This window comes from Emys orbicularis, chromosome 8 (genome assembly GCF_028017835.1).
Source record: "Emys orbicularis isolate rEmyOrb1 chromosome 8, rEmyOrb1.hap1, whole genome shotgun sequence".
Taxonomy (NCBI): domain Eukaryota; kingdom Metazoa; phylum Chordata; order Testudines; family Emydidae; genus Emys; species Emys orbicularis.
The window spans coordinates 78,500,694-78,520,463 of record NC_088690.1 but is presented as its reverse complement, the minus strand read 5'-3'; the positions used below and the strand labels follow the sequence as shown (position 1 = coordinate 78,520,463).

Below are 19,770 nucleotides of genomic sequence, written 5' to 3'. Positions count from 1 at the left end.
GATGTGTGGCGATCGATGCATCGGCAGTCGATTTAGCAGGTCTACTGGAAACCCGCTAAATCGACCACAGATCACTCTCCCATCGACTCCTGTACTTAGGGTGACCAGACAGCAAATGTGAAAAATCGGGACGGGGGTGGGGGGCCTATATAAGAAAAAGACCCAAAAAGTGGGACTGTCCTCATAAAATCAGGATATCTGGTCATCCTACCTGTACTCCACCTGAATGAGAAGCGCAAGGGGAGTCGACGGGAGAGCATCTCCTGTCGACAAAACGTAGTGTGGACCCCGCGCTAAGTAGATCTAAGTACGTCGACTTCAGCTATGTTATTCACGTAGCTGAAGTTGCATAACTTAGTAGTATAGGCAAGGCCTAAGTAACGTCTCCTCTTTCAGACCGTCACATGATCTGAAAGTTATTTACAGTGAGCAGCATGACAAAAGAGTGTGGTAATACTCCAGTGTTACCACAGACAGGAGGCTGAGTGACAAATTTTGGGCTGGCTGTTGCAGCGATGGGAGCAGAGATGTTGCCCAGGAAATCCGCTGCTGTAGGGCTCCTGCCAGCTAGGCCAGGATTCCACAGGGCAGGCTGAGGTCCCATAGTGTGGGGAGCAGGAGCAAAGGCATTTTGACTTGTCAGAACATGTTGCTGGTGGCACATACAAAGCTGGCTTGTGGGGGTTTGACATGTCACCTTTCCCAGACGTGCCTGGGCACAGCAGGTTCACACAAGCCCACCTCCTAGTATTCTCCCGTGCTTGTTGCTTGAATATGGTGAGAGGCTCCCTAGTCCTTTGTCTCCTGCACAGCATCCCAGCACCAGGCAGGACAGAAGTGTGGTGCCTTTAGACAGTAACGACCCATCCTGTGTTGCAGGATTGTTCTCAGAAGGGCTCGGATTTTTTAAAACTATTTATTTAGGAGGTTTTTCATAAGTCTATAAATCCTTGCCATGTAAATCTCAGCCAGAAACCAATCATTACAACAGTGAGCTTTGTTTAAAGAGACATTAACAGGAATATTGTCCTCAGAGCTTTTATTTAACAGGGTATTACAAAGTGAGCATTATTCTAACACCTAAGCTGTTTCTAGTGATGGACATGTCTATCACACATTAACAGTCACAAACACTGGACAGGATGCTGTTTGTTGGCTGGTGAATGTACTTTGGCTATTGAATACATGGTAACCAAGTACCCACGAAACTGTCAGGTCTCTGTCTATTTTGCTGGATATGGCAGCATCGGTGTGCTAACTTTTCCATTACTGCCACCTCCCCCGTTGTTTTGGCCTGTTCCCTGCTGGCTGGGCTGTTTGTTCCTAGCGCAAGGCTACCCCAGCTCAGCTGATACCAAGCTCTGGTGGTGCTTGGCTGCCAACACATGTGGTGGGGGCGTGGAAGATCTGCTATGAAGGGGGCAGGAGCCCAGCGATAACCCCACAGCTCCTACTGTTCACCAACACCTGCCCAGCCCCTATGGCTGCAAAGCAAACAGAACACAGGAGTCCTGGCCCCTAGCATGCACTGAGTCCTCCCCATGCATCCCTCCACCCTGGCATCCCCCACAGAGCCACAAGATGGCGGCCTGGCTCACTCCCCACTCGCCACCTCCGAGTACAGGTCCCAACATGTAATGCGCCTTTTCGATCACTCCACCCTCGATCTTCAAGATGGAGGCATAACCCCCGCTCCCAGACTACAAGTCCCAGCATACAGCGCGGTACGCCCGAGCCAGTTAGCATTCTGCTCCTGAGCTTCGAGCGGACGCCGCTGACGCGGAAAAGACTGCGAATCCCGGCATGCAGCGCGCCACCTCTCCGCCGGGTTCCCTTAGATGCCCTGCCCCAAGTTGGCGCATGGCGTGCCGGGATGTGTAGTGCACCGTCTGGTTCCGGAGCGGAGGGGGCGTGGCTTGTGAGGTCACATAGGTAGCGGAAGTGATTTCACATCCGGCCTGGCTGTTGTGTTTGGAAGGGGAGAGGGGTGGAGGGAGAAGAACCCGAATAAAGAGTGGGGGGGCACGAGGCGGCCGTGGCGGAAGAGACCAGCTCGGAGCCCCAGCGCGCACCCTCTGCCGTCCCGCTCCCAACAGCAGGTGGGCCCGGGGAGGGGGGGTTCGAGCCAGCTCGGCGGGGGAAGGCGGCGGGGACCGTTCCCCGCCCCGGACTCTGTGGGGGGGAGGGCGGCTCCCCTGAAGGCTCCGGAGCCGAGGGCTTGGGCCGTCTAATGGCGCCTGTCTCTATTGTCTCGGGCTCTCCATCCGGGTACTGTGGGGGAAGAAAGGGGTGTCTCTGGCGGCGCGCGTGGCATGATGGGATAGCACTCCCCCCCACACACATACAAGATCGGCGAGGTGGCCTCATTGTTGCTGAACAAAGCGCGCGCGGCGGGGAGTAGGCGGGGCGTCTGGCGCGCGCGCGGCGTAGTGGTGAGCGTCGGGCGCGCGCCTGGGGAGGGGGTTCAGCGGCGCGCGCGGGGACTCGTCACCGGAAGGGGGCGGGGCTACTCCGTTTGCGGGCCCTGCCTGGTTGGCAGCTCGCCGTGCACCCCTGAAGGGGCCTCCATATCGGAGCGCGGCCCTGGGGGCCCACGAGGAGAGGGCTCGGGGCACCGTCCCCAGCTGGTGTGGCCATCCCTAGCGCTGGGGCAGACTTTGGGAGGCAGAGGCATGTGCTTGCCGAGCCACCGTGGGAGGGGAGCCGGTCGGATCCGGGCCGGGGAAGGGCAATGGCATGGAGAGGGGCCAGGGACTCAGTCACGTGCGCTTCGGTGCCTGGTCCCGTTCTCGCTGCCGAAAGTTCCGTGCCGTGCGGAGTGCTCTGTAACTGGGCCGAGTGCCCCCCAGGTTCGGGGGATGCCCTGGGCAAGAACAGTGCCGGAGCTGTCTAGTTGGGCAGAGGGGTTTTCAGTGCAGTGGTGGCAGGTAGATCCCCGGGAGCTCAGCTCCGGTCATAAATAGTTCCAGTCCAGCTGCTATCTGTCCAGTTGAGTGATGCCACGGAAAGAGCTTAAACTTCTAATTGAGATAACGGTGAAACAGAACCCAGCACAAATAGTTGGCACTTCTGTAGGGCTTTCTGTGTGAGCGCTTCAAAATGTTTAAGAACGTAATTAAATTTGTGGCGCCTTCCATCTCAGCACTTTAAAGCCTTCTCATAAACACTAATTAAAACGGTCTTCACCTCTGTAAGGAAGATACTGTATCCATTTTACAGCTATATTACATTTGGCTTGCCCAAAATCACATAGCATAAGTTTTTTTTCACTATACCTTGAAATTTGTAAGTGAGTAGATCTTAGTATTAATGCCTTTGTACAGTTGGCTACAAAATGCTTTAGGAGTTTTAGCAGTCTTGCCGTTAAAATACAGGCATTCTTTACCTGAATGAAACTGACTTGGATTAACCAGTTCTGACTTCAGAATTGAAACAAAACAGAACCGGCTGCCTTGGCTCTCAAGTCCCTGTAACAGTTTTACAGGTTTTTATTGCAACTTTATTGCATGATTTCAGTTTAGTATTAATAATGATTTCTATGCTATTTGTCAAATCACGCTAACAAAGCTTCGTTTCTCAGTTTATTCAACTTCCATTAAGGAAAACTGAAGTATTTTTGAAATATTCTTCTATACAGGGTGATATGTTTGCATCCTGCATGGATTTTATCATATGGCTTCCCCATATTGTTAATTGGTTTCTTAATCTTGTTTCTTGGCCCTTGTTAAATCTGTTTAGATAATGTGACCAAGAACTTAGTGAAGCTCTTTACTTGAGCCGGAGAAATAAAATTGCAGTAGTGTAAACAAACATTATAGCACTGCAGTGAGGTTTTTTATTCTTTTGGCATAGTAACATAACTTTGCTTAATGTTCAGTCAACTGCTATCAATAAATGTTAAGAGGATGCTGTTAGTCAGTCTCTACAGTACTGCTTAATGCTTTAGAAATTTGGAAGGAACTCTTATCAATTTTTGTAGAGAAACATTGGAATTACTGTACTGAATTACATCTGTGAACCATCCAGTCCAGTGGTCAGCACCAGATGCTTTGGAGGTAGGTGCAAGAATCCCCTCAGTAAATAGATATGGGTTAATCTCCCCCTATGAAGGGTCTCCTCTTAATCTATAATAGATAGAGAACTGTTTTAAAACCTGAAACATGAGCCTTTATCTCTTTCAAAACTTTTCATTAGCATTAACTACTATAGCTCTGGATATTCTTATGATCCATATAAACATCTAGTCTCTTTGAATCTTGCTAAATTCTTGTCCTTAATGCATATTTAGTTTGAAGATTGTGTGAAAATATTTCCTTTTAATCAGTCCTAAATTTACCTGCCACCTTTTAATTTCAGTGAATGGCCCTTTGCTCTGATGTTATGAGACACAGAACAGAAGTTCCTGATCTACCTTCTCTAGACCATTTACTTTTCTCTCCATGAGAGTTCTTCCATGCCCCTAATCCTTCTTATTGCTTTTCTCGGAACCATCTCTAATTATGCAATATCTGTTTTGAGATTGAGTGACTACATGCACTATTCCAGATGACGCTGTATCATTATGGCATAACTTTTCTGTAGTCTCCACCCTGTTCCATAGGCATCAATATATTAAACACTAAATCTAATAAGAAACATTGAAGCAACCTACTGTTCGCTTATAGCCACAATGAAAATTGACCATTATGCCTACTGTTTTGTGTCAGCTGTTTTTGATCCATGACAGTGTACTGCCTCTCACTTCATGACTACTTGGTTCCTTTAGTAGCCTCTAGTGTGGGATTTTTTTCAAAGGCTTTTTGAAAGTCTAGATAGTCAGCTTGCCCTCCTTTATCACTGCTTTACTGAGCCAGTCAAATTACACGTGCAACCACATCATATTTCTAGTGCTACAGAAACTGTCAAGACTATTTTAATTTGTCTGCCTAATGAATGTGATCAGTTCTGAAGATTTAACTGATCATGCTTTGGAGAAGTGGAGATATACTGCATGTTGTATTAAAAATGATGTGCTTTTTTTATTCACTAAGAGTTGCAGAAAATTGAAATACACAGAATTATCTTTCTAGGTTAGGCACTGTAGTGTGGGATTCAAGAAATCTGAATTCAGTTTCTGTGTGATCTTGGACAAATCACTTTGTGCCTCAGTTCCTACTTGTAAAAACATTTCTTCCTCATAAGGCTGTGGAGGATAATACCATACATATTTGGGAGGTGCTTAGCTATATTGGAGGATTATAAATAACTAGATAGATCTTTCTTCGTACTTTCTCTGTGGATTTTAATAACACAGGATAGATTAGATCTATATGCTAAGCTAATTCCTGGAAAAAAATCTGGGTAATTATGCTTGTGTGCAAAAAGTCAAAATGTAATGTTAATATCAAAGTTGATTCCAAACAAAGGGGCTGGGGAAGAACTTGCCATAGAAGGGAAAGATGACATAAATTGTAGAAAGCTTTTTGATCTTGTAAACTTCTAAAGGTAAACTGCAAAGCGTGAAGAGCAAAATACTGTAAACAAAGTCATTTTTAAAAAGTACAAATGTAAACAAGCATATGAATTATCATGTTGGTTTTAATGGTCTTCAGCTTAATATATGACTACAACATTTTTTTCAGTAGAACTCCAGAAAAAGAATCCACTAAGTTCTTTATACTGATCTCATTTTGTTGCATTTTCTGTTGTTAAACTGACTTTGTTTTCCTTTGTTTTGGATTATAAAATCCATAATGGAACAAACTGGACTGGTAGCTGCTAATCTTCCTCATCAACACTATACAAAATACTAGGTTGATTTCAAAAAGGCATATAGAAGATCTTTGTTCAATGTCTTGTTGATATTTAGACAAAGTGAAGCTTTGGCCTAGAACTCTCATAATCCAAGAATCAATTTCTCTGCAGCAGTCTGTGGCATATCTATCCAAAGATAGAATTTGGATCAGCGTTTCTGAGCCCTAATAGCTAATATGGCTACTGTAGTAAGAGCACCAGGGTGTACATTAGTGGTTTTTAAGACTCTCATCCTTCGATACAGCAAATTACTTACTGTCAAAGTAAGTTTTTGAGTATCTCGCTATATCCCCAGCTGGTTTGATAAAGGTGATCTTGTTCACCTTCTGCTTGATCCACTTTTACATCATCTCAATAAAGAGATCTGCAAAGTCATAATCTTGTTTTGAACTAGTATCTCCCACAAATAATTGTGATGTCATAGTACCAATGACCTCACTATAACATCCCGTAGGAGGAGAAATTAGGCTGCCAAGAAGGAACTCTGTATGTGAACACAGCTCCCTTTGATTATAGTAAATGGCGAGAACAACGCCATGAAATGATTAGATTCAAAAGTAAACATGGTGTCTTGGGGTCAAAATAGTCAAGATTCCCAAGACTAGTAATAGAATGTCTAGGTTTAAATGCAGCATAGACAAAAACATTGGCCTTTTAGTTTGGGCTATCAGGTTCTTTGTTTTCAATTTTTACCATTTTTTTTTTTTTTAATTTGTAAGTTTTTTGTTTGTGTTTTACAAAAGCTATTCAGTTTTTACTGATTTTTTTCACCCAGATTTTGGACTCAAGTACACGAAAATACTGATTATGTTAAGAAAATCCAATACATTACATTAGGTAGATGAGTTAATAATTGAGTCTAAGTGTAAATGGTTGGCTGTCAGAGCAAGGCAGTGTAGCGAAAGATGTGCATGTGTACGTACTCTTAATGTACAGTTCAGAATAAACCACAACATTAAACTGCTTTTACTTTCAGTACTCTTACTTCTCTCTGGTTTTTTTCTGTCCTCCCATCCCTGAATATTAATCCTATTATTTAGCCAGAAAAATAGTTAATTTTTGTGCCACTTTTCACCCATTTTTAATTTTTGTAATAAACACTGATAAATTTCAGGGAAATCTTAAACAAAAAAAACTGAAAATGGGCTGAATAACCACTGTTCTGTTTACAACTCAAATATATTCAGAAGTGGTGTGTTTCTGTTTGAGCTTCATGGCCTGCCAGTCTTGTAAAAGGGTCATGATACTGGATACTCTTCAACCTACACCTTGTAAACTGGCAAAGACTAAAATTGTGGGATTTGTCATAAGTCTAGGTTTAAATTACAAATGCAGTTTTATAACAGCATTTGAATTTTTTCACATATTATACCTGCCAGAGTCCTGAACTCAAAAATTGTGCATGCTATCACGACGTCCTAGTGCACTGCAGGCCTAATGCAGAATCCTGACCTCAAGTCTCAAGAGGAGAAATTGACTCTAGAATTTATGCAAATCTATTCATGCTAAACATACTGAGAGTGATTTGGGATCTAAGACAAGCTTGTATTGTCTTCCAGTTTATCCTAAATATGATCTCTTACATGAAATTCCCCAGTCAATGGGCTTTTGTTAATGGGATAACTATAGAATTGTCACATCAAAGGCCTGGTCTACACTAGGAAAATTAAGATGGCTTAACTACATCACTCGGGGCTGTGAAAAAATCCACACACGCCTGAACAGCATAGTTAAGACAACCTAACCTCCAGCGTAGATGGCGCTAAATTGATGGAAGAATTCTTCCATCGACCTACAGTGCCCCTCTCCTGGATCTAGATTACTTGTTCTGACAGTAGATCCACTCCCATCAGCGTAGGTAGTGTCTGTGCTGAAGGGCTACAGTGGTGCAGTTGTGCTGCTGTAGCATTTCAAGTGTAGACAAGCCCAAAGTGGCTGCGTATGAGAACCAAAATAAAATACAGTGACTCCAGTCTCTCTGAACTTTCCCAGGGTGTCTGAGCAGTGTATTGGCCATCTGAGTGGGTCCATCCATGCATGTGTGGTGGTCTGTAGTTGAGGTTGAAATGATTTCCTGTTAAGTCTCACTTTTTAGACCACCTCCACCTTGCCCCAGTCTCCTCAAAAGAAATCAATCCCCTGAAACATTACTTACCTCATCTGTAGTAGTATGGAGAGTGTCTTTATGGGGAGCTTAATTCAGAAAAGAAGTTATAGAGGTATGTTGAAAACTCACTTTTGAACACTTTCCCAATTATTTTGCTCATATCTACAAAAAAACCTTTGCTTTCAAAGTCGTGTGTGTGGCAAGTGCTGCAGCTACTCCACTGTAGTGTAGATGCTTATGACCGTGACAGAAGAGGGTTTTTCTGTCACTGTAGTAAATGCATCCCCGTAAGAGGCAGTAGTTAAGTCAAAGGACTAATTCTTCCATTGATGTAGGGTGTCTACACCAGGGCTTAGGTTGGCTTAACTTACTTGAATTTATCTCTCTCAACTCTTCTCACCTCTGAGTGATGTAGCTAGGTTGCCGTAAGCTTTAGGTGTAGACCAGGCCTCTTTGTGTTTTGGTGGGGCTCATTGAGGTAATTACAAGGAAAACTGCTCTTGAATGTACACAGAGCAGAGTTTAAAATGTAAATTGAACTTCTGTTAGGGCTCTCCCACATTTTGCCATTATGTGGCTTTTGCTTAGCTAGCAGAAGTTGTCACTCTGTGGGGTGGTGGTCATTTACATCTCCAGAACTACACTTGATTTTCCTGTGGGTGACTGGAGTCTGTAAATACTGGTCTGGTGTTTACTAATGGTTACTGGATGGGGTTTATACAGATGCCACATTTAAGTCTTTGATTACTGCAATTAACTTTCAGGCTTCAAGTCAAAGGCACAACCATGAAAGATCCAAGTCGCAGCAGTACTAGCCCAAGCATCATCAATGAAGATGTGATTATTAATGGTCACTCTCATGAAGACGACAATCCATTTGCTGAGTATATGTGGATGGAAAACGAAGAGGAGTTTAACAGGCAGGTAAGTTGCTTTACAGTTTTCAAATCGGTGGTGGTGTATTCCATTGTGTTTCTAGCTCACAGGGCAGAGCGCGTGGTCTAGTGACTGGAGTAGAGACTAGGAGTCTGTAGACTTGGGCTCGAGGCTTGATTCTGCCACTGGGTTGCTGATGTTACTGTGGGAAAATATCAATCCGGGATTCGATTTCCCCACCAGTAAAATAAGTAACTGCCCATCTTTTGATGACTGAATGAAAAACACTGTAGAAGTACAGTTTTCTTTCATAGCACAGAATGACCTGGAAATATGCTATGTGTAAAGTTGTCTTCCACAGTGTGGCTCACAGGGAAGAACTGTGGGTTGGAAGACTTCCCATGAGACCCTTTGTGGAGGGGTTAAGCTCATGAGGCCAGGTTACTGTGCTTTTAACATATAACCAGGTGAAAAACATGCCTACAAGTACACCATTGGCCTTTAGAAATCCACCTGCAGAACCCTACTTGGTCTTGGGAATGTTGAGGCAAGATGGTATTAGAGGGGGAGTTGGTAGTGACCCCTATATTTAAGTGCACAATGCTTTCCTTTATAAAAGATTTTTGACCTCTTTCTTGAAGGATTTACACCTGTTTACAGCAGGCCTCTGGAATTCTTTGAAGTCTTTGGATTTAGAAAAGTGCCTCTTTCTCTGCACCATGAAATTTCATTCATTAGTTGTGTTCTAAACTTATGAAAATATCCATTTTCTTCTCACTTGCACTGTTAGCAATATTGTGCTGCCAAAATAATTAAATATGAACATCCTTACTTAAAACCAGCATTGGGAATCTGGAGCTGCTTTGAGGGAGCTGTGGCAGCTAAGCCAGGATCCCCCAAAACAATCCTCTGTGCCCTTCCAGATTTGGCTCATGGCCTCAGTTGCTCATCTCCTGGGATGGGGAGAGATGGGCTTCCCCCAGCCACTCCCTTTCTCACTCAATACATGGCCTCCATAGCCCATAACTACTGCCACACTCCCCTATCGATGCAGGGGTAGCTAGTCCTATAGTTCAAATGTTAGCAGTCTGTATTGCAGTGCTGAGGGTTCAGGATTTAAACTCTACTGATGGGGCAGTTGTTGCAATTGCATATAACAGAAATTGATTTCACCATTTTCCTTTTGGAAAAACCTAGGAAATACCATGCAGAAACTATCCAAAAAAATGCTATTTAGGTTACAAAGTCAGGAAACGCCAGAATTTAGGTTGCCTGTGCAATATAAATTCTGCCCTTTGTGCATATGCATTAAGATAGCATGTGATCATGTAATTAGACAATTTTTTTTTCTTGGGACCCCCTGTGCCTTATTCAGTGCATAGGATGGTTAATGCTCAGAGAATGAACCAGGGTTGTGTAGTGAATGAAGCCATTTGTGGGATCCCTGCCGCCTTTTCTCTAGAAGTTGAAAGGTGTATAGAAAACCAGGCAGGGGCTTATAGGAGAGGAGAATGGTCATGTAGTTGAGGCAGGTGAATGCCAAAGTTCTGCCCTCTTCTTGCCTTTGCTACAGACATTCAGTGTGATGCTGAGTGACTCGCTTAAACCAAAATTTTGGCAAGTGGCCATTAATTGTGTTGAGGTGCCCACTTTGAGATACCTGGGGCCTTGCTCTTGAAGTATTGAATACTTGCAAACTGAAGTCCGTGGGAGCTGTGGGTGCCAAGCACTTCTTGTGTACTCTGGAGAATGAGCACAGGGTGGAGTATGGGGGTCCTGTGTTCTAATCCTGGCTCTACCACTGACTCTGTGTTGCCTTAGGCAAACCTTTTTTCTGAGTTTCTCTGCCTGTAAAATGGCGCTGTTATCTCACAGGGAAGATGTGCAGATGAACTTACTGTGGGAGGGACTAAAGTAGTGTCTACACTTAAAATGGTAGAGCTGCACAGCTGCAGCACTTTCAGTGTAGACACTCTACAGTGACTGGAGGGGTTCTGAGGCTGTAGTTAATCCATGTCCCCGAGAGGCAGTAGCTAGGTCAATGGAAATGAATATTGCATTGTTCACTGCAGGGTCTGAACTGTATCCTGTAAATAGGGAAGATCCACGCAGTGGATGTTGGGGATAAAAAAGAAATAATGAGCAGTTGCCTCTTTCCCTGAGCACTATCCATCCTGTGCACTGAATGAGGCAGAGGGCTGTGTGAAAATGCGTTCATGTAACTGAAGGTTGATTGATAATGCAGCCCTGTTGTGAATACGCATTAAGGTTGCCCATGGAACCTTAATTCTGGCATTTCCTAACTTTTGAGTGCATGAGCCAAATCTGTTGGAGTAAACTGTAAGAGTGGAGAAAGACTTGTTCAAGCTTCCTCTGAACACATTTTCGAATCTTAATCTGTTCCCTGGGTCACTTTTATTCCCTGGCTATGCCGGCAGACATGGGGTGCCAGGCTACATTTTGCTGCTTTTTATTCTCTCTGGGTCCTGCAGCACAGTGATGCTGCTGTCAGATAGAACTCTCTCCAAAGCTTGGCAGCAATACTTTTAAGGATTATGTCTAAGGCTATGATTTTGTCATGGATATTTTTAGTAAAAGTCAGGGACAGGTCATTGTTCAATACACAAATAATCACAGAAGCCATGACCTGTTCCTGACTTTTACTAAAAACATCCCTGACAAAATGGGGGGGAGGGAGGAGTGTCCAGCACCCTGCATCCACCCACCACGCAGCAGCTGGGATCTGCAGGGACTCCATTGCCCAGTGGCTGCGGGGGGCCCCTTCCAGTAGCGAAGCTGGGCAGCTCAGGGGTCGCTGCTGATGGCAGTGACCGGTCAGGGGCAGCGGGGGTCACGCCACTTGCAGCTCCTGGGCAGATACAGGGGGGTCCCCTGCTGCCCGTGGAGGCTGGGCTGGGCTGCTGTGGGATACACCGCTGCCAGCTGCGGCTGGTCAGCTGTGGGGCCTCCACTGTCATGGAGGTCACTGGAGGTCAGATTCTGTGACTTCCGCAACCTCCGTGACATAATGTTTATTGCAGTATTAGCTCAAGCTCTTACTCAAGTGCTTCCCCAACCTGTGTGTGTGTGTGTGTGTGTGTGCATATACATATACACACACAAAATGGTGTTTTCAACCCAGGCTAGCTGGCTTGGTTAGAGTTGTGGGGTAGAGAGCCTAGGTTCTCCTTTCATTCAGGCTGGTAGCATTACCTTGCTATGAGGACAGAGGCTAAACTGTTTGAGTGCTGCTAGCCCTGCATTGCCTTCCCACAGTTCCTCTTGCATACCCAGAAGGACAGACAAGTAGACAAGTTCTCCCACAATTCACTGGGAAAGAATCAGAGTGGCTTAGTTTACTGCAGTACAGAGAACCATGGGATATTTTAAGCAGTCAAAGGATAAGAGGAAAGGTCCTGTCATAGATCAGTAACTGGTTAAAAGACAGGAAATAAAGGGTAGGAATAAATGGTCCGTTTTCAGAATGGAGAGAGGTAAATAGAGGTGTCCCCAGGGATCTGAGCTGGGACCAGTGCTGTTCAACATATTCATAAATGATCTGGAGAAAGGGGTAAAGAGGTGGCAAGATTTGCAGATGGTACAAAATTACTCAAGATAAGTCCAAAGCAGACAGCAAGGAGTTACAAAGGGGTCTCTCAAACCTGGGTGGCTGGGCAACACAATGTACTCCTGGGGGAATTCTGCACCACTGCGCAATGCAGAATTTTGCAGAAATTGATGTTGGGCGTGCAGCATTTCCATTTTTCCCCATAGAAATAGGCTGCAGTGGACACCACTAGGGGCTGCTGGACCTAGCAGAGCCCAGCTCACAAATAAAATACAAGGCTGTGTTGAGGGAGAGGGAACTGGAGGGTTTCCAGCAGCTGCAGTTGCCCACATGCCCTGAAGTAAGGAGGCGGCAGCACGCAGGAAACTCTGAGCAAGCCCCGGGACCCAGCATCAGGCAGTTTCTCCCTCAGGATCCCTGGGCTCTAGGAGGGCAGCGTCTGTGAGCGTCTGGGCTGGGGGGAGAGGGGGCGCGTAGCTGGGCTCTGGGGGTAGGGTGTGTGACTGTCTGGGCCAGGGTGGGGGTCCACAGCTGGCCTCAAGGGGGAGGGGGTGGGGGTGGGGGTGTGAGTGTCTGGGCCAGGGGGCTGCAGCTGGGCTCCGCAGGAGGGGGGAGTGACTTGCTGACCGGTATTTTGAAATAAATTAGCAAAATAATTGAAAGTGGCGTGATTACATAGTGTTATTTTGACAAATATTGTGTCCAGAATTTTTCATTTTTTGGCGCAGAATTCCCCCAGGAGTAACAATGGCAGATAAATTCAATGTTGATAAATGCAAAATAATGCACATTGGAAAATGTAATCCCAACTATATATACAAAATGATGGGATGTAAATTAGCTGTTACTACTCAAGAAAGAGACTTTGGAATCATTGCTGATAGTTCTCTGAAAACATCTGCTCAATATGCAGTGGCAGTCAAAAAAGCTAACACTGTTAGGAACCATTAGGAAAGTAATAGATAATAAGACAGAAAATAGCATAGTACCGCTCTATAAATCCATGGTATGCCCACACCTTGAATATTGTGTGCCGGTCTGGTCACCCCATCTCAAAAAAAGATGTATTAGAATTGAAAAAGGTACAGAGAAGGGTAAGAAAAACAACTAATGGTATGGAACAGCTTCCCTCTGAGGAGAGATTGAAAAGGCTGGGACTTCTCAGCTTGGAGAGACCACTGTGGGGGGGGATATGATAGAGGTCTATAAAATCTTGACTGGTGTGGAGAAAGTGAGGCGGTATTGTTTGTTCTTTCACATAACACCAGAACCAGGGATCACCCAATGAAATTAATAGGCAGCAGGATTAAACCAAACAAAAGGAAGTACTTCTTCACACAATGCACAGTCAATGTGTGGAACTCGTTGCCAGGGGATGTTGTGAAGGCCAAAAGCTATAACTCGGTTCAAAAAAGAACTAGATAAGTTCATGGAGGATAGGTCCATCAATGGCTGTTAACCAAGATGGTCAGGGATGCAACCCCATGCTCTGGGTGTCTCTAGCCTCTGACTGCCAGAAGCTGGGAGTGGATGATGGGATGGATCACTCTGATTGTTCTGTTCATTCCCTCTGAAGCATCTGGCATTGGCCACTGTTGAAAGACAGGATACTGGGCTAGATGGACTATTGATATAACCCAGCGGGGTTGTTTTTATGTGCTTACGTGTCCCCCAGAAATCCTAGTTATACACATGGGAGCACAGATCCAGTGAGGACACAATAACTCAAGCAGGGCTTTGCAGTGTGGCTGCTCACACCTGGGTGCCGAGTTAATGTGCAGTGAAGATATACGATAGAGCAGTGGTTCTCAACCTATTTACCATTGTGGGCTGCATATGCAGCTTTCTGTGTGCTGTGGACTGCATCCATACAATACATATTCTACCGTTATGGCTGTGAGGATGTAACATGGGCTGCAGCTGTGGGCTGATTGGGTTGAGGGTTGAGAACTACTGCCATAGAGACACTTATTCACCAGAACACTCTTTTCCCCTTTCTAACTTTAGATTGAAGAGGAGTTATGGGAAGAAGAATTTATTGAGCGTTGTTTCCAGGAAATGCTGGAAGAGGAGGAAGAACATGAGTGGTTTATTCCCGCTCGAGACCTTCCACAAACAATGGATCAAATCCAGGATCAGTTTAATGACCTCGTTATCAGTGACAGCTCATCACTGGAGGATCTGGTGGTATGTTTCATCTCAGCTTGTTCTTAGATAACTTTGTATTTGAAATTTAAAAAAAAAATCGCCTTCCAAAAGACTCTACGTGCCTTGACAGGTCATTAAAATGGCTAATAAAAACAACAAACAGCAACAGCCAGTTATATTTAACAGCAATGACTTAATTCAACAGCTCTTGTTGCAGACAAAGTCTGATGTACATCCAGACATCATGTTAACTATAACAGAATTTGGCATGTTGGAAATAGAACCTTAGGACTGAAATAATACAGTCCAGATCTAGCTTGAGATGTATTGGTAGAACATTTTGAAAGAGATTACCTAAATTTGTATTGACTGTAGCCAATAGCATTAATTATTGATTTGTCAGCCCAAACCTTTAAAATAGGTGGAGATGATCTTTTTACTTAGGAGTGATTTATCTTTGCCAAGAAACCTAAACCTTCGGCAAAAACCTAGTGTAAATCTTGCTAACTCTCCTTTACAAGTACTTGGAAGTATTTTAATGTCTAGGTTCCTAGAATAGGAACTGTTCTTAAATTTACAAAGATGTTGAAATGAACTAAAAGTACCCAAACAAGTTTCAGGTAGTTCCTGTTAGCCCAGAACAGTTAACTTGCAAAAGCAACTAATATAATATGTTATAACTGACACTCCCAAAAGCAAGGGAACTACATGGCAGTGCTGAGACATACCACGCTGACACTTATTACAGCTGCCTAATGTCCCTGATATCCAGTGCACACCTTCTTGCAGCTGCCCTTCAGTGCAATGGCTGTTGACCCATAATAGAGGTACACAGGGTACATTCAGTAATGTTGGACTTCCCTGGAAATCTGACAGTAGAGAGAGATTTGTTGCTAGCCTGACTCTAATGCTAGTGATCAACCACACACTAACTGTATTGCTGAAATGTTCTTGTGCACTTGAAATTTCTTGTTAAAGATCGATACTTCACAATAAGTCTTGAAAAAATAAAATTAACTGTATGTAACTTCTAGACCAATGCATCTTTCAGCCCAATGACTCAAGATAGCAAAACATACAACTGGCCTAAAATATAAAGTGGTAACAAAGGTGCTGGCGACAAAACTAATGTGTAAACCAATTAAGAGTTTAAATAAATTCATGCTTCCAGCTATCCCAGTTTCCGTTCTCTTCCTTTGTCAGGCAATACATGGAAATTGTTTGTGTAAAATGAAGTTTCTCTTGGTGCTGCTTATTGCCCACATGGAAGTTATTACATTCCTGAGTTCTCTGGAAATACTACAGGGTGGCTAATTATGAAATAAGCAGGCGTATGTACTCAAGTATGGGTGTTTAGCACATTAGTATTGTATTTCGACATAACTCTTCTTTGAAGGAAGACAGTCAGTCAATGGCTTAAAACTATTTAAATTTCTGACGTCAAATTTTTGTTTGCTTATGTTGCATAACCGAATGTGTCTACAAACAAACGTATAAGGTTTAAGACCATGTGACACTTGTCCAGAGTCAATTTGAGTGAATTAAAGCTCTGGTGCTTTGGGTGTTTTAGGGAGACTACAGGCTTTAACTTGCAGCTTTTCAGGGAAGGGGCTGTCTCCTTAGTACTTGTTTGTATAGTGCCTAACACAATGGGACTCTGAATTGAAGCCTCTAGGTGCTGCTGGGTTTTTTTTTTTTTTTTTTAAGACATTAATAGTGAATTAATAGCCCTGCTCTTAGCATGTAGTGATGAGCAGGTGAAGGGTTCTAAACCTCTTTGCACTGGATTTGGTGTTTTCAAGAACTCATGTTAAATTGTCTGTTACTTTAAACTTGTAAACTATGGCTATGAACAATGCTTTCTTTGGTCAGGAAAAGTGAGATATAAGTAATATCGTGATTTGGTTGTCTCTTTCTCCCCAGGTCAAGAGTAATCTGAATCCAAACGCAAAGGAGTTTGTTCCTGGGGTGAAGTACTAAATATATGAGTAGACTGGGCCCTCTTTTGGTGGATGTAGCACAATTTCCACACTGTGAAGCCAGTATTAGAAGATTTAATTGTAAAAGCTCTCTTCTCGTCACTGTGTTACACTTATGCATTGCCAAAGTTTTGTTAGTCTTGCATGCTTAATAAAAGTGCTGAGACTGTTATTAAGTAAAAAGCTGTCAAAAGTTTAATGAAAACATAATTGGACCCTGGCTTTCTGTGAAGGAGACAGTGAGGTAAGAAGCACCAGTCAAGTTGAGACAAAGTACCAAATTTATGAAAACCTCTTGCAGACTCTGTCTTTTTAACAGGATTTAACTAAGGATGGTCTGTTACTAAAACATGTCAACTGGTGTTAATTTGCACCTGATAATGCCTTAACTTAAAAATAAAAGCAAGGTTATCGGATCATTATGCAAATTAGCTAACTTTCCGTTTCAGTATTTTTACTAATGTTAATTTTTTTCCTTATAAAAAAAACTTTACTTCATGCTCCTCTTTTTGAGAAGTGTGAATGAACTATCATACCAGACTTTTACAGACCTGTACAGAGTCCTAGATCTCAGCTACTGAACTAACAAATAAGCAGTTGGAAGAAATTTCCTGTATTTACAGTATATCATGTTACAAATGTTTATTTCACTTCCTAATTACATTTAAGGAGATGTGAGTTTCATCACAATTTCTTCCAAGAACTTGGATACATAGCACACTGTCTATGTAACTTCTAGCATACAACCTTAATATAGCTGGATTTAACCAAGGAAACTTTAGCGTTAGTGATTTGAGTGGTGCTTTTCCCTTGCTTTGTTTAATCATCACTACACAATAGTCTACAGCACAACAACTTTTTTCTTTTAATAAAGCTAGAACAGTTTTGGCTTCTTAAACTTCATATTTGGGTAGGTTAAGCTGCCATACGTGTTCAGTGTGAATAGTGTTTAAGTTGAAAATATTGTAAAAAAATTATATTTTTTCAAAAATATTTAAAAAAATAAATAATAGTAGAAATGATTTGGTGATTGTCTCTTGAATATGCACCCTACTCAGACACACACATTTGGTAATGTGAGGAAATGAGGGGAATAATTCTACACTATCCCAGCAAGAATAATGCTTAAGGTTTTAATGAACGGTGCTCCTTATAACAAGCTAGTCCAAAGTAATGACTTGAAGTTGGTATCTGATTTACTTCTCCTTTCTTCATACTAGCATTTCCTTGACCATCTTCCCTTAGGTACATTTCTCACTGCTACTAATGGCAGTTCAACTCCATCATTGCGTGCAGCATTGCAAACCCTAGTGTAGACAGTGTCCATCTGATGGCACCATCTGAAGGACTGTGGCTAAAACTGAGCCTTTCAGAAGCTTTTATGGTACAATCTGAGTCCTGCCACACTTTGGGTGTCCAGGACAAATTGCACCTGAATGCAGCTGATAATGAAAAGCTATTGGAAGACACCAGAGAGGGACTTAAATCATCATTATGGGTATAGTGGGTAGCTTCAGAGTGTCGGCAGAATAGAGATGGATCCTAATTTTCACTCAGCTAGCTTTGTTTAATGGTGCACTTAATGCTGAACTAACTTTCTTTGAGATGAACCCAAATCCTTTCTGTCCTTCTACTTGTATGTACTCTTGACAATGCCAGGCATTTTATTTTAGAAGCATTGTTTTCATTCAAATCTATTGGATTGCTTCCTGTTCTGAGTATAGGCATGTTGAGTAATTTATTCACACACTGCTATTTGGTAATCTCTAAGCACCCATTTGCAGTACAGATCAGCAGCTTTAATATTTACTACATTTAGAATGAGAAATCACCACCTAGAGGAATCTCTGGAGATTAGGGGAAAAATAAGATGAATTTGACAATCTAGTATAAATCCACACTATTGGAGGCCATGCCCACTTTCAAGATATTTACAGATTCTACCAACCTAGGCCTGCTAACATCAAACTGCACCCACTGGCCTCTCCAACATTTGATGACAGCTGTTTCCATTTACTAGTCCTGTCCCCTCCTAAATCACTAAGGAGTTATTCATTCCCCTTTCTAATACACTTCTCGTCAGGTCTGTAGCTGACTTCTTAAGGAACACAATAAAAACCTTGATCTCATCGCTTACCTTCTTAAGTTTCCTCTTCAGAATAATGCTTAGAGCCTAATATCAGTATCAAATGTTAGGTGAACGTGAAATGTGTCAAGTAAAAAAAATGAAATGCCACACCACTAGTGTGTTTTTTCCCCTGGAGCTGGGGAGTAGGGTGAATTTCACCCCAGAAGAGTGCTCCTGCATTGCCAACACCACTTCCTCCTCTAGCCTTCATAGTCTTCGGAAGGGTCTCCAAACTCTCGGTGAGCCTAGACTTGATTAAATTCTGCGATGTGATGCTATGGAGGCATGTGGCTGCTAAATGCTCACTTGCATACACTATATGTAGGAGCCTACTAGTGGGTAGAGTAGTGATGCAACCAAGAATCTTTAAAATGACTTGGACAACAGAAAAGAGCTAACAAAGTATGTAGTTTGAGAAGTTTATTAATGATATTCAAAGTGGCAGTGGGTGTTCTCTGGGAGCGTTGCTAGTCAGTCACATAGAGGCCCTCCCCTTTTAGATCCTATCACTCATCAGCAAGGGAGCTCAGGCACACTTGCATATCCAGTCGCAAGCTGCATTTTGGTATTAATGGCACTTCATCAAGATCCAGGGAGGGATCACCTTTGCATTAAACATACCCATATTCAGTCAAGCTGCAGTGCTTGTGCATTCCAGTTCCTAGGGAGATGCGTTCACAGGTATGACTTGGTCATGGTTTCTTGCAAAAAATTCCCACTAGGCAATTCTGGAAAGTGACTGGGCACAAAGGCAATATTCAACTGATCTGTGTTCAGAGTCAATTTATATCAGGGACGCAACGTTTACTTCTGTTAGCCCTGCAGAGCCAAGGCAGTTCAGAAAATGAGCTTGTCTATTCATCCTTGGGTATAATTAACAATTATTTAAGATCTCATTATACTCAATGTAACAGGCAATAGGAAAGATGGATCGGTGTAGCAGAGCTATCCAACATAAACTTTTCCAGGGTTACGTTGCGGGACTAGTGAGGCAAATATAAGGGGCAGTTCACTGTCAATAAAAACAGAGAGAAACAAGTGATCTGGAATATTAATGTATCAAATACATTATCCCAACAAAAAATGCTATAATGTCCATATTAAGTGTGCCATGGTGGCCATGCTGATCCAGATTAATCCCTGGTATAATTCTGCTGAAGTTTATGGAGTT

The 19,770-nt window shown here is 43.1% G+C and overlaps 1 protein-coding gene across 2 annotated transcripts; it reads left to right on the top strand.

Moving 5' to 3' along the window:
* The first annotated feature begins 1,940 nt into the window (after window positions 1-1,940).
* Window positions 1,941-16,642, top strand: PAIP2 (poly(A) binding protein interacting protein 2). Of its 2 annotated transcripts, XM_065409250.1 has the most exons (5): window positions 1,941-2,099; window positions 3,980-4,055; window positions 8,665-8,824; window positions 14,352-14,531; window positions 16,416-16,642. In XM_065409250.1, the coding sequence occupies exons 2-5, from the start codon at window positions 4,045-4,047 to the stop codon at window positions 16,470-16,472; spliced, it is 408 nt and encodes a 135-aa protein (XP_065265322.1). In that variant the 5' UTR covers window positions 1,941-2,099; window positions 3,980-4,044; the 3' UTR covers window positions 16,473-16,642. The 2 variants fall into 2 exon arrangements, with proteins under 2 accessions (XP_065265322.1, XP_065265323.1); XM_065409251.1 differs by lacking the exon at window positions 3,980-4,055.
* The last annotated feature ends 3,128 nt before the right edge of the window (window positions 16,643-19,770 follow it).

Bases quoted from the DNA above. Each gene is read 5' to 3' on its own strand.
- PAIP2 (XM_065409250.1), top strand. The intron at 8,825-14,351 runs GTAAGTTGCTTT...TTCTAACTTTAG, and splicing joins AAGAGGAGTTTAACAGGCAG to ATTGAAGAGGAGTTATGGGA. The intron at 14,532-16,415 runs GTATGTTTCATC...CTTTCTCCCCAG, and splicing joins CATCACTGGAGGATCTGGTG to GTCAAGAGTAATCTGAATCC.